This window comes from Melitaea cinxia, chromosome 7 (assembly GCF_905220565.1).
Source record: "Melitaea cinxia chromosome 7, ilMelCinx1.1, whole genome shotgun sequence".
Taxonomy (NCBI): domain Eukaryota; kingdom Metazoa; phylum Arthropoda; class Insecta; order Lepidoptera; family Nymphalidae; genus Melitaea; species Melitaea cinxia.
This window is the reverse complement of record NC_059400.1, coordinates 8,247,561-8,262,119: the sequence shown is the minus strand read 5'-3', so window position 1 is coordinate 8,262,119 and position 14,559 is coordinate 8,247,561. Positions and strand designations below refer to the sequence as shown.

Here is a 14,559-nt window from a genome sequence, read left to right as displayed (position 1 = left end):
AAAATAGAACATTAAAATAAAATCTTCCTATGGTACTCCAAAACTACCCCCCTGGTAGTGCTCGCTATGTTATATACTTAAAAAGAAAATCAGTGAAAAATCTTATTTGATTTTAGAAATTCGTTATCAATTTCTTGTAAATATACAAAGATATATACCATACTTATTTTTTTTATAAGAAATAGCTTACCTTAACATTTAATTTCAGTGGCGGCGGCGGTTCATTTAGCTTCATGACGTTAAGCCCACCGTGTTTTAACTGAAGTGGGACGCAAGCACCAGGCTCCAATACAACCTCCCTATAACGATGTTGAGTAAGAAATTTTTTACTTTGTTTGTTTGTTTGTAATTTTTTTAAAGTTTAAATGTTTTTAATTTTGAAGTAAGTACCTGTTTAGTTAGTATTTCTTTTAATGTAATGCTTTCGCTGTTTAAATTGGTAAATAATTAACGTTGAAATATTATTATAACTTTAAAAGTCAATTCTATGCATTCCTACTTTGATTTAATAATTTAATTTAATATTGTAACGAACCTAATGCGTGATCTGTCCCTCGACCAATAGGAACGCAGTATGACATCATGCAATGTATATTGGCAGGAAATCGAGTTGACGTAAGCGTGTTTGCATCGGTAAATAGATAAGAAACTAAGCTTACTCAGATATTGGCGAAACCTTCAAGGAGCCAAAGTAATAGAAGAAGAAAGAGAGATGAGATTCCTTTTGGTATTAGCTAACAAAAAATAACTGAATTTCTGCCGTATATTTTGAATTGTGAAATGATTTGTGTAATTTTTATTAAAGGTTAAATTTAGGAAGTCTGAGATTTCATTTTCATACTATTTTAGTAATATTTTTAAGTGAATGTATTTTAAAATTAAATTACAAATCTACCAACATAATATACAATTCTTTATTGTGAACAGTTCCATTGAATCTTTCTTTAATTTCATTTTACTTTCACCTTTAATTTAGCGCTATTGATACTAAGTAATAGTAGAACCGTAGACCTAGCCAAAGTCAACGGTTATGCAGTTTTTAAAAATGTTAACGAGACTGCTAATCTAATATATACATAAAATTGTACAAAACATTGTGTACCTGTAATCCGAAGCAGTGTATTCTTCAGTGAGAAATACAGAGAAATCATCGTTGTTTTGTAATGTGAGTTTAGCTGTCAGTCCAGTACAGTTGTGTAGCACGTAAGGAGCACCCAAGTATTTTTTATTCGAAGTCTGGTGAAAAAAATAAATACAATTATTTTTCTTCAAAACACTCCTAAGCTTAATATAAAATGTAAAAAAAAAATAAGATTTTTACATTATCTTCATGTTTTGCTTTAGCAACAATCGACGTGTCGGTTTCCCCGACTGCAGCCGAAAACGAATTGGCCAATTGAGTTAGCACCTGAAATGAAATAGGTATGTGTTCTTTAACAGTGTAATAACTACTGTTATATTACTTTGTTTAGATTGCAAAACTAATTATAAACATACAAGATAATCCATATTGCTATTTCACATCACCAAATGCTTGACATACAACATATAACAATACAAAGTAAATAATGTCCTTAGACTTATTTAACAAAATTATCTTCACTATAAAAGAGGTGGTTTTTTTTTTAATCTAGGGCGATCGTGTTTACGATTCTCGATTATATCACAATCGACTCATAGTCTTTCGTCTATCATTGACACTATAAAGGTGAAAGATGTCATATATTTTATTTAATATCTACTTTTAAGGGTATAAAGTGTCATAGTAACCATGACGTTAACGTAGTTACACTATTGAGCTTCTGATTCTGACATTTTTAGTAATGTTTGAGATAAATTGAGGGTGAACCGCGAATGGCACGGAGCCGAGCGACGACGGTACCTCCATGCCGCTGCGGGAGAAGGTGACCTCCAGCGGCTCGCAGCTGGACACGGTGACGGAGCGCGCGGGCCGGCGCGTGGCCACGGCCGCCATGTTGGCCGCCTCGTCCGTCGTGTCGATCAACTGCGCGCCCTCCTGCGGCCGCATCTCCACCTGCGCGCACTCGTATTGTTACTTGCGGACCTTGTCCGGCCCCGTCTGGGCACTTCCGATGAATGAGAACATTATTATCTTCTAACTCATTATTCATATTTCTGTAGTTTCCAAGCGGTAATTTTAACATCTTTTTCTTAGGCTATAACTTTTTTAATTTATTTTAATGTTTCAACAAATTAACTAAATTATAAAACTAACCTCCATTTTAAGCTCCCATGGTACATGTACGTATTGTGAATCTTTGAGTATCTCTATGGGCTCTATGAGAGGCTCCCACATGGCTCGTTCGATGTTATAATACGACACTTGCATAGCCCACGTCGACTCCATGTAAAACTGCATTTAAACAGTTATTAATTAACATATTAAGTTTTTTTTAACATACTTATTGCGATAAAAAAAGTTAAAAATGATTACACCAAATTATCACCTGACCTTCTTTGATTTACATAGTAAATATTTTTATACGCCTTTAATTTAAAATTTATTGAACACAACACATTAAGTATATCAAATCTAATATGATACACCTTTTCAAATGGCAAAATATAGGAGATAAAGACAAGTAGGAGAAAATGTATGATTGTGTTAAGTATACCACGAAATCTGGTTACAGGAGCTAACGGGACAACATCAAAACAAGAGTTTCAAAGATTGGGATTATGAATTTGTTGCAACACTCACATCAGAACTCCAATCCTTCACTTTTCCAGTAAGCGACGCCTGCATAGCAAGTACAGGGATGGTCTCGTTACCGATCTCCATCTCCAATGCTAATACAATAGACGGACACGAGAGGAGACAGATCTCGCCAGCTGGAGGTTTAGCCACTTCTTGTAAGGTCGCTTCTTCAACGTCAATAGCTTCTACGCCTTCTTCTGTTCGCATATAACATTATTTTCTATTTAGTTTTAAAGTTAATAATATGCTACGTGACGTAACACGTTATAGGCAAGCAAAAATCTATAAACGGCTTCTTCCATCTTGAGATCAGCGCGTTCAAACAAATATTATTTTCATGAACTAAATTACATAAAAGTATACACTAGTACATAAGTATCTAATAATATATTCTCACCTGTTTTTAAGAACCAGTATTTACTAGGTTTTAAAGGTTGCAGGTCCCACAATTGACTATAAAAAATGGGCTTGTTCTCTTGTTCTACATTATCTTCTTCGCGACTCGTCATTGTCGCCAGCACACGGTTCAACAAAGCTATGATATCTGTAAAAGAAGTAATAATACTTAGAAAATTCTGTAATAAATTCACAATAATAAATAATTTTATAGAACATAAAAATAAACTAACATAACAAACCTTAATAATACGAGTGCATGGCATATAAATAAATTCTATCAAATTATGACATGGGATATCGTAATTTGACGGAATAAAAAAAAATTCATGTAGTTTACAAACTGAAAATGTTCAAGAGCTCTTGAAGGCACTAAAATCTTTCATGCTGACCGTCCTCGACACAAATTCGAAGGAGCTGGTGAACGCCTCCGCGTGCGCCTGCCCTTTCGAGCCTCTCTCCACTCGGTACTGGCGAAAGCCGTATCATGGAGCCATTGGTTGATCTTTATGTTAGGTCGCGGTACTCACCCGGAAGACTGGCTGCTCCAGCTTTTGAGCAGGATATTTGCGCCTTGCCCTACCTCAGTGAAGCGACTGAACGGGTGTGCACCGACCTGGCGACACGGTGATCTTGATGTCGGTGAGCGCGACGTCCACGTGCATGCCCTGGCCCGGCGGCTGCGCCAGCGCCAGCGACAGCGTGGCGGGCGCCAGCAGCCAGCGCGGCGCGCCCGCCCCGCGCCGCCCGCCCGCGCCGCCCGCCCCGCCCGCGCCGCCCAGCCGCCGCGCCGCCAGCTGCAGCCCCGACACACCGCCCTCCGCCACCATGCGCTCCCCCGTCTTACGCAGCTTGAGCCGCGCCTCCATCTGACCGACGAGCGCGTGTTAACTAATCTATCGCCTCACACTATACGCCACTACTACGATTTAGTGTTTGCTTAATTATTTAGTTACACTGATTGACATAGTATTTTTGAATATTATAAATGAAATAATGTATTTAATTTGTGTACAAAACCTATTATTGTTCCTGCGTTGGGAGATCGGGGGGATGATTAATACAAATGTATGCCAAATGCGGAAATCGAACCCGCAACCGTCAGCGCAACAGCCATAAATTTATTACATTGACCGTTGCGCTGATGCATCGTCATCGTAAATATGGGGTTGCTGAAGATTTTACATAATCTCGGCAGTACATAGTGAGTTAAGCCGGCATGATTAGCACATATTGTTGTTATCAAGCAAAGGAAAAATGCGCAAACCATAATATACTACGAACTTTTGCCTGTAACTGTATCTGCTTATAATATGAAAGTAGCAGAAAAAGGCACAGACAGAATTCAGGCTATTAAAGAGGCTCAGAGGAAACGTCCCAATTCACTATCACCAATTAAGAAATACATTATATTTTAAGACAATTTTGTCTAAAAAAAAATAAAACTAGTCTTTAGGAAAAAAAACAATGTAAAGCAACATTTATGGAAAATGTGCGGCATAATTAAATCTAAAAAATTACAAAAAGGGTTTAAAAATACTAACATTTAACACTAAAGCATCACACTCCTTCTGCTCCAAGGACTCCACTAATATGATATCCGGTTGCTCGATCTTAATGTTGACAGTCATCATAGACAGTTCTTGAGGCTGCTCCATTAACGACGGCGCTGATACGACTGACACTTTCTTCTTCTACAATATACAAGAAAATTTATATTTGTATAATGCAAACTTGATAGAAGTAAGTAACTTGTAAAAATCTTAATTTGACTGTATTTCTTGGGAACTTGAGGAAAACATTTACTAATTATTACAATGATAGAGTATGATGTATTTAACCTGTATCTCTGTAATGTTCAAAATTGAACGCTAAATAAGTTTTCATTTTAGAGGAAAGGAAAATCTATTTTACTTACATTTACAGTAGCAGCAGATTTTTCTGTCTGTGATTTAATAAGTTTAATTTCCTCCTTGGGAGTTGTTGGAGTATCATCAGTCAAGCCTGTCGTCATAAATTCAGCTATCTTGTTCAGGAAATCCATTGCTAAGATTAGATTAAAGCTAAAAATTCTCATATCGACTGAAAAACAAAAAAAAAAATATTTTTTAATCTCTAAAACTTAGTATTGACATAACTAATGTTACACATGACTTCATACAATGTTACTTTCAAAACATTGGCATAATCTACGTAGGAAATATATTATTTAACTTACTGAATGTATCGCCATTCTTCATTGTGTAAGTAATGTCGATCATGCTTCGTATTTTCTCATGCGTTTCCATGATATCAACTGAACCGTCATCTGACGGACTTAGTTTTCTTTCTTGTTGATCGCGACGCCTTTCTAAATATCTAAAGATAAAAAAAATTAAAACTTTATATGACTGATTAATTTTTTACAACAAAATGTCAAAAACCCATATCCATAAAATTAATAGAAAATAGAAACTCACTAAGAGAAGAACTGTTACAAAGTCGGGGAACATTAACAGGCTATAACAACTTAAGCGTAATATTTAGCTACCTTATCCTGATACGAATAAAAGATTACCTCGTTATTTTAGCTCCACGTCCTGGTCGAGTATCGTCCAGTGTACAGTCAACTAGTAAGACAGATGTATGTATGGAACTATCAGAGAACATTCGGCCCTTCACAGACAGCAGCGCCAAACAAAACCGGGCTAACTCTACGTCCTTTACAAACATCAAATCCTCCGACTAAAAAACGGTAATAAAAAAATATAATTATTTTATATCACCAAAACAATCCTACAATTTTATTATAAAATAGTAATTAAAAATATTTAAAAAAAACTAAAAAATTTCAATTACTTAAAAATAAAAATTGAAAATTGTTTCTTTTTTGATTCACTTAAACAAAAGACACTATGTTCTTGTTATAGATAATCATACAAATTTTACTTACGCCATTTGTATTCATAAGGTCAATAACAAAACTGTCCATAGTGAATGAAAACTTAATAGTTGTCCGTGGCATTTTGGTATCAGTGGGTGTAACAACTGCCACAGTTGATTTCGTTTGTGCTTTACTGGTTTGACTCTTGACTGTAGTCTTAGATGTTACTTTAGAAACGTTCGATTGAGATTTTATTTCTTCCGTTTTGGATTGACCCTCTTGAAGATTTTGATTCAGAATGTTCATTATACTTTTGTAATCGCTGTGGCCTACTGTAATCTAAGTTCAGAAAAAAAATTATAACACATATTATTTATACACAAATTATCAAAACAAAAACATTATTATTAATAAAATATATCTTTTTAGCAATTTATCACAAAACTCATTATTTTAAAATTTGAATCACATAGTAAGTTAATAATTAATAGAAAAATATATTTTTCACATAAATACGTACTGCAATAGTTTTCATTCTCCCAGATATGTCTAAGTCGGGTAGCGCTTCGTACCAAGAAGAGAGACTTCGCTTCACATAAAGCTTGAAGCTAGTCGGTCGCAGTAATTTACGTTCGTGCAGTGTCTCTTGATAATCTTCTTTTAAGGACACACAGGACACTTTCATATCTTCCAATTCGAGCATCAATTCGTCTACTGTGACCTTGTTATTTACGTCCTGGTTATTAAAAACATAAAATGAGATTGTAATAATAATGACCTGGATCAGAACATTTGATTCGTTATAGTTTATATTAAATAATGCAATTTAGATCTTTCTTAGAAGAAGAAGAAGCAGCTTAGAAGCAGTTTCAGCAGTTTTCAAATATAATACTAGAGTTGAATTTCAAAAAAGTCAATTTCAATCAAATTATTCAATGGTAAGGACTACTGATCCGATACCGTTACCGATTGCAAATCCTAGAGGAAGCTAGAATTTAAAAGAAGAAGAAGAAGACTACCGATCTTGGTATTTTTAACCGACTTCCAAAAAAGGAGGAGGTTCTCAATTCGACTGTTTTTTTTTAATGTATGTTACATCAGAACTTTTAACTGTGTGGACCGATTTCGACAATTTTTTTTTTAACCGAAAGGTGGTGTGTGTCAATTTGTCCCATTTAAATTTATTGAGATCTAACAACTACTTTTCGAGCTATATCTAATAATGCGTTTTTACTTGACGCTTTTTTCGTCGACCTACCTTGTATTATACCGCATAACTTTCTACTGGATGTACCGATTTTGATAATTCCAAGTTTAGTACCATGATAAGGAAACCAGGATCTGATGATGAGATCCCAGATAAATCGAGGGAAACTCTTGAAAATCCGCAATAACTTTTTACTGGGTGTAACGATTTTGATAATTCTTTTTTTGTTGGAAAGAAGATATCCCTAGTTTAGTACCATGATAAGGAAACCAGGATCTGATGATGGGATCCCAGAGAAATCGAGGAAACTTTTTGAAAATCCGCAATAACTTTTTAATGGGTGTACCGATTTTAATAATTTTTAATTTAATCGAAAGCTGATGTTTGTCATGTGGTCACATATAAATTTTATTGAGATCTAACAACTACTTTTCGAGCTATATCTAATAATGCGTTTTTACTTGACGCTTTTTTCGTCGACCTACCCTTTCTACTGGATGTACCGATTTTGATAATTCCAAGTTTAGTACCATGATAAGGAAACCAGGATCTGATGTTGAGATCCCAGATAAATCGAGGGAAACTCTTGAAAATCCGCAATAACTTTTTACTGGGTGTAACGATTTTAATAATTTTTAATTTAGTCGAAAGCTGATGTTTGTCATGTGGTCACATATAAATTTTATTGAGATCTGATAATTACTTTTTGAGTAATCTTTGATAACGCGTAGTTACTTGACTATTTTTTCGTCGATCTACGTTGTATTACTCGTCGATGTAATTGAAGTCGGTTTTTTTTCGTTTGCGAGCAAACACAATTACCGTTGACTTTCATTAAGTGTGCTGTTGAGTTTCGTTAAGTGTAACCAATCATATTTCATTGAAGTAAATGATATGTACGAGTTTATTTTTGTGTTACCCACATATTAGGAATTCTAAACATTTTTGAATATCATATCAAAAATTGACCGCCCCAGCGGGGATCGAACCCGCGTCTCCGACTGACCGTGTCGGCGCTCTAGCCAATTAAGCTATGGAACGATGTACCCGCTAGATCGAAATTTCATTAATTTTCATCAATTTTTGATATGATGTTCAAAAATGAAGTAAATGATTTCATTTTATATAGATCTGCCCAGTAGAGCAAAACAATGAGCGTAGTCGCGCACGAGCGACCCACACAGGCCTGAAACAGAAGGTAAGGTAAGGTATCGGCAGTGTACCGCGACGGGCAGGTCGACGAAGCGGTTGCGCAGCGCCATGCGGCCGAGGTCCAGCAGCAGCGCGCGGCGCGAGGCGCAGCTCTCGGGCACGAGCACGAGCGGCGCGGCCAGGCGCAGGCGCAGCGCCAGCTTGGTGGAGTTGGCGTACGCGCTCTGCACGTTGGCGCGCGCCGCGTCCGCCGCCTGCGACGACGCCGACAGCAGCGCCGCCTGCGCCGCCTGGAAGTTGCTCAGGAACTCCTGCGGACACCGAGCCGTTACTCAAAATCAAAAATAGCTTTATTCAAATAGGCTCCAAGAACACTTTCGAATCGTCATTTTACAAATTAAAACTTTAAAAAAAATTATTATTTTTGTAAAAGTGAAGCTACCACCGATTCAGAATGTAGATTCTGCAGAGAAGAATCGGCAAGAAACTCCACAGTTACTCTTTTGAAAATAATATATAAACTGTGTTTTAGTACAAAATTAGAAACATGTTGCATGAAATACAGCGTCACTAAGTCCACACATCCTTCCTATTGAAATTCATCATTCATTTCAATTGAAATTGATATTCATCCTTCTTATTGAAAGCGTTTTTGTTTGTGCTCAAAACTGACCCATTTATGCTCCAAAACTTAACTCACAAATCTAAAACATTTAATCTTAACCTAAACCACAAAAACATCATAATAATATTATTGTGACATTATTTTCTAAATATTGATACTTCTAGTATACATTTTTTCAGCGTAGCACACATCTATATTTATAAAAATTTCGTGTCACGATGTATGTTAGCGATAAACTCCAAAATTTTTATCAAATTTTGTAAGCATCTGTAATTTGGTCCAACTTGGGAGATAGTGTAGTTTTTATCTCAATTATTGATCTTAATATTTGTTGTTGCAAATTAAATGTTTATTATGAGGTTTATGACTTATGTGTATTTATCGGTTAGTTCTATAAATCCCAATACATGGCGGTTAGACATCTAAGTTCCACAGCTATCCGGTAGATGACGCACGTTTGAATATAGAATTTACATATATTTTAATAAATTATAATTACCCACCCACAACACGTGGCTGGTTTTTTTTTGTGTTTTTTTTACTCACCAGCATTGAAGAGACGAACCAATTCAGGAATACGATGCGAAGACAGTTAATCTGTGCATCAATAGACATGTTCACGTCACTAACGCTGGGATATTGTTCTATATTGTACATTACGATTTGCACGTTTATTACATCACCTCCGAGAACTTTTAGTATCTGAAAACAAAATGAAATCAATATTTACACCAATCTACCAATAAAACATATCTGAGTAATTGTTGCAGAGCTTGAACTGTAAATTATGTTCTAAATTGGTTATTAAGACTCATCTAAATATAATTAAACAACCCGGTCATTATTTTCAGGGACCGATCCACAAGTTCTAAATATAATACTTCTTAGTGAAGTGAAATAGGGAATAAAAATTTGTATGATAGTTTTGTCAATTGATGGATAGAAGCATAAAGAATTATTTAAATTAACAATTTGATGCACTACCTCTTTATGTAATGTTTCAGGATTCAAATCTTCTACTTTGATGGAAGCGATAGTACAATCAACTTGTGTGTACGAGCTCTTCAATATAAGACCGGCGGCAGCGCCTTGCAGTTTCATGATCGACAACGGTCTAGTATCTGTCTCGAAACCAATCTCTATCGCTCCGATCTTGACGTTCACTTTCAACTGAATGCTCTCCACTTGCTTGCGATGAGAAGGTTTTGCTACGTTTACTGAAATTATCAGAAAAAAAACTTAACTTGCGCTGAATGGATACTTATTTAAATTGAGTAAATGGGTCGAGTCAGTGATAATGTCTGTTGACACCTCTTGATGACCAATCATAATTGAAACTGATAATTAAGTTTTCTTTAATTAATCTTACCTTTCAACTTAGCAACAGAAAGCTCCTCTTCTTCCATTATTGTCTCTAAAGGTCCAGCATTCGCATATCTATCTACAGAGCTCTGAATTGCTTGTAATCTTGTCTAAAATTTATACAAAAAACAGTGAACAGAAGTAATTCAAAAAATAATAAAATTATGCAATTTAATATCTACAGTACTAAAAGTTTACCTGATATTCATTAACAATCACCAAAATTTCTTGCAGTCCTTGAAGATGTAATAAAACTTTTAGCGTTGTAAAATCGAGCTCAATCATTTGCTCTACAGAACCATAATGACTTCTGAATTCTGGGCACTTCTTGTCCACCTAGAAATTAAGTATTGGATATTACATATTTTATATAAAAAACTTCATTTTTAATCATAACTATTCTGAAAGGACTTACATTGCTATAAGTAACAGTAAACAAATACTGATTGACATTATCTTCATCTGTTCTTTCGGTTCCAGTGTTAAGAACTTCGGGTGTTTCTATCATACTAATAATGTTGTGGCCAGCTCTATGATGCTGCATGTTGACAGAGCCCAGACGGACTGTAGCTTCGAGTGTGAATGTCTTTTGAGTTGCAGTTAATTCTAACAAGTTCAAAGAAAACACCAAAAACTTTTCGTAGTCCTCGCTTGCTTCTAATTTTGTCTTTCGATTGACACTTACTATCAATTCTGTAGGACAAAACAGAGAATTTTCGTTAATGTCTACACGGAACCGAGCTCGTTGATTTATTTACTAATTAACTAATACAAAAAATACCTTTCATAATAAAGAATGCCTCCACTTCTGTCAGTTGGACAGAGTGTTCCTCTCCTTTACGTTGCTTAGAACGTGCTGTGTCTCTTTTTTGTTTTTCTACTGGATCAAGATATTTCAAAAGCGACAAGCTTGACGCTCTGGAATCACTTGCCTGAAAGATAAGTGGACACACTACTTATATTAGGATATAGGATAGGATATATAAAAAAAAGAACAAAAATAAACTAAGGACTAAAACTAAAGACTATGCTCTAATCAGATACATTACATACCCTATGCTTAACCCTTAATATATTGTAAACTTTTAACTATAACATTATAATAGTTCTACTTATTACCACAAAATTATAGATAGTTGTTAAAACAATTGTCAACTTAAATTACACAGATTTTAACTAATTGGTAAAATTACAAGTACTATACTGTGATTAACGGAATGATGTTAGACACTCTAACAACAGGAGTCAAAAAATGACAATAAGTTACCGCAGAACCGCCCTCTTGAATTATTACGGAGCTTTCAATGACTCGACCAGATATTGTGAAAGCAAATTTGTGGCAAAATATCTTTGAAATAAATAGAAATAAATAAGAAAGAAATATTGTATTCAATTAAGTAGTAAAAAAATTTAAAGTAATAGTCACCTTAAGCTGTGTCGCTTCTTCAGATTGCGGCAACGGCATGCTCACTAATATTTCGCATAAAGTCAATAACCTGGAAGAAAGTATTGTTTTTCATATAAGAAATTATAAATGTAAACATAAATACATAAAAATGCAGATAAAATTAAAAAAAAATACCGATCCTCCGATACGTTGATCGCAATTTTTTCTAGTTCACCCATAACTTTAATTTTGGGCAACCTGGGGTCGTCAGTTATTAAACACTTGTGTATTTGTATGAGCAAGTTTGTAGGCTGCAGCAAGTGAAGTGAAGTCGCTTCATTAGATGCGATAGCCGAATGCCAATCTTCATTTGGAGATGCAACAACAACCTATAAGAAAAAGATGTAATCATTTACTGACGAGTCCTGGAGTGGTCACCGCGTCGTGGCAAACGCAGTATGGGATATGATATGATATAACATGATATGATATGATATGACATGATATGATCGAAATATGAGTTACATTATTTTGTTGAGATATCTAAAAAACCACATAGAAGAACATACAGCAGGAAATATCTTGGCCAAAGTTTGGAGAAACCCGTTAGAAGTATCTAAACCTTACAGAAGATCACAGCTAAATAATCCTACTATATATATGGCAGGATTGCATTTCGGTGGTTAGAGACCACCCAGGAAAACCCATAAACCTTCGTAGTGGTCGGGTAAAAAGTAATAAGCGGTCAGCGGTCAGCGGTCAGCGGTCAGCGGTCAGCGGTCAGCGGTCAGCAGTCAGCAAGCCGGCAGTCAGTCAGTGACCTGCATCTCGGCGAGGCGCAGCGCCATGCGGTCGTAGCTGTGCGCGGCGATCTCGCGCAGGATGTCGCGCTCGGGCAGGCCGGCGCGGTGCAGCGCGTGCACGTCCAGCGGCGCGGCGCGCGGCTCCGACCGCACGCTGATGGCGCCCAGCTTCACCACCGCGCACGCCTCCGACCTGCGCGCGGCACTGCGGGCTTATTGACGGACATCGGGAACGGGCACGCCTGCCAATACCCTGCTCGAGATCTGGAGCGGCCCGACTGAGGAAGTGCCTCGACCTTCATCATCATTACATCCACTGCTGGACATAGGCCTCCACAAGTTTACGCCAAAAATAACGTGAACTCATGTGTTTTGCCCATAGTCACCACGCTGGGCAGGCGGGTTGGTGACCGCAGTACTGGCTTTGTCGCACCGAAGACGCTGCTGCCCGTCTTCAGCCTGTGTATTTCAAAGCCAGCAGTTGGATGGTTATCCCGCCATCGGTCGGCTTCTTAAGTTCCAAGGTGGTTGTGGAACCTTGTTATCTCTTAGTCGCCTCTTACGACACCCATGGGAAGAGAGGGGGTGGCTAAATTCTTTAGTGCCGTAGCCACACAGCACAGCATCGACCTTACATAAAGATAACAGCTACATAATACTGCTTTCGATCAGTGTTATGTTTCTGTGGTGTAAGGTAGCCAGAGCTCTAGGGGATAAAGATGGGGAATAAGGGGAGCGTTATTTAGCTGTCAAGCAGGAGCACATCCTGCGGTAAATAAGGTAGCCAGAGAGTCTTTTTTGTGTACTACTAGGTCGACAAACAAGTTTACGGCTCAGTTGATGCTATATGATACTAATAGATTTTACTCACCCCGTGTATATTCCAGTTTGCGGAACAATGATAAAAGACGAAGCGATATCAATATCTAAATCGATAAACGTGTGATGGTGAACTGCGTACTGCATTCCTAAAGCTGATTTTTCTTTCAAGTCCGACAACTTGTTTTCAGCTGCCGCTTGTAAACTGTAAAAACAATAATTATTTAATTTTTAAAATTTAAGCACCTAATTTTAAAGCCCAAAAGTATATTCAACGTACGTAGTTAAGGCGGTGGATTCACTCGGAGGTTTGAAGACGTTGACAATATCTATGACGGTTTGAGCGTCGTAAACTATTTGGAGAGGACGAGCCCGCACTTTTACGCGTTGATCGCAGGTGCCATCTAACAAAAAAAGAAAATTATATTACTCCTCTAATGAAAACAGTTGGAACTTTAGAAGTAAAACATACTAAATTTCATTAGTCATCATCATTATTTTTAAACTCATTTATACTTAAAAATTTTATAGGAATAGATTATATCACAAAATTAAAGTTATCAATATGTTTAATATCTTTACATTCTTACCTAGAGGGTTTGTTTCGAAAAGAACGTTTAACAAATTAACGTCTTTCGAGACTTCCTTAGATGTGACTAATTGAGGTTCGAAACTGTCTTGACATTTTCCTGTCACTGTAAACGCGCGCATTTGAACATCGACTCTAAAAAGGAAAATAATAATTAGAGATGAAAAAAAAACTGCGCAATATACATTTATATTTATAGGTTTTGGTACTGCAAAAACTAATTCATCAGTTAATTTCAATTGCAGTCTAATATGTCAAGTGGATACCAGTAAGCTTGAGCAATGTAAGAGCAAGTGACTGTTCATCATCATTACAGCCTATACAGTCCACTGCTGGACATAGGCCTCTACAAGTTTACGCCAAAAATAACGTGAACTCGTGTGTTTTGCCCATAGTCACCACGCTAGGCAGGCGGGTTGTGAGTGTGAGTTCGTGTCAAATCAAATAATCCTTAGGGCGTAGTGGTCGAATGAACTATTAAGAGTAGTTCACATAGACTGACTTAAAAGCCATTTCTGAGCGATCACACATACCGGAGCCGGAAATTTGAGCATATAAACGTACACCAAGTCACTCATCTGCTTTACACCTTCCTTTCAAGTCAGTTTAGCTTTACACTATCGTTGTTGTCGCTGTT

At 36.7% G+C, this 14,559-nt stretch overlaps 1 protein-coding gene across 1 annotated transcript in view; it reads right to left on the bottom strand.

Moving 5' to 3' along the window:
• The window catches only part of LOC123655312 (vacuolar protein sorting-associated protein 13), a 44,408-nt gene that overhangs the window by 21,513 nt on the left and 8,336 nt on the right, over positions 1-14,559 (bottom strand). The window contains exons 10-36 of the mRNA XM_045591123.1: positions 13,924-14,057; positions 13,614-13,737; positions 13,386-13,538; positions 12,533-12,707; positions 11,907-12,100; positions 11,751-11,820; positions 11,106-11,256; positions 10,740-11,017; positions 10,523-10,660; positions 10,332-10,434; positions 9,947-10,179; positions 9,509-9,664; positions 8,409-8,648; positions 6,499-6,714; positions 6,048-6,317; positions 5,673-5,839; positions 5,334-5,473; positions 5,040-5,197; positions 4,660-4,809; positions 3,732-3,984; positions 3,117-3,263; positions 2,723-2,916; positions 2,237-2,374; positions 1,883-2,035; positions 1,322-1,408; positions 1,103-1,236; positions 191-299 (exon numbers count right to left, since the gene is read on the bottom strand). Of these exons, the coding sequence (XP_045447079.1) occupies positions 191-299; positions 1,103-1,236; positions 1,322-1,408; positions 1,883-2,035; positions 2,237-2,374; positions 2,723-2,916; positions 3,117-3,263; positions 3,732-3,984; positions 4,660-4,809; positions 5,040-5,197; positions 5,334-5,473; positions 5,673-5,839; positions 6,048-6,317; positions 6,499-6,714; positions 8,409-8,648; positions 9,509-9,664; positions 9,947-10,179; positions 10,332-10,434; positions 10,523-10,660; positions 10,740-11,017; positions 11,106-11,256; positions 11,751-11,820; positions 11,907-12,100; positions 12,533-12,707; positions 13,386-13,538; positions 13,614-13,737; positions 13,924-14,057 (4,465 nt within the window). The remainder of the gene's footprint in view (positions 1-190; positions 300-1,102; positions 1,237-1,321; positions 1,409-1,882; positions 2,036-2,236; positions 2,375-2,722; positions 2,917-3,116; positions 3,264-3,731; positions 3,985-4,659; positions 4,810-5,039; positions 5,198-5,333; positions 5,474-5,672; positions 5,840-6,047; positions 6,318-6,498; positions 6,715-8,408; positions 8,649-9,508; positions 9,665-9,946; positions 10,180-10,331; positions 10,435-10,522; positions 10,661-10,739; positions 11,018-11,105; positions 11,257-11,750; positions 11,821-11,906; positions 12,101-12,532; positions 12,708-13,385; positions 13,539-13,613; positions 13,738-13,923; positions 14,058-14,559) is intronic.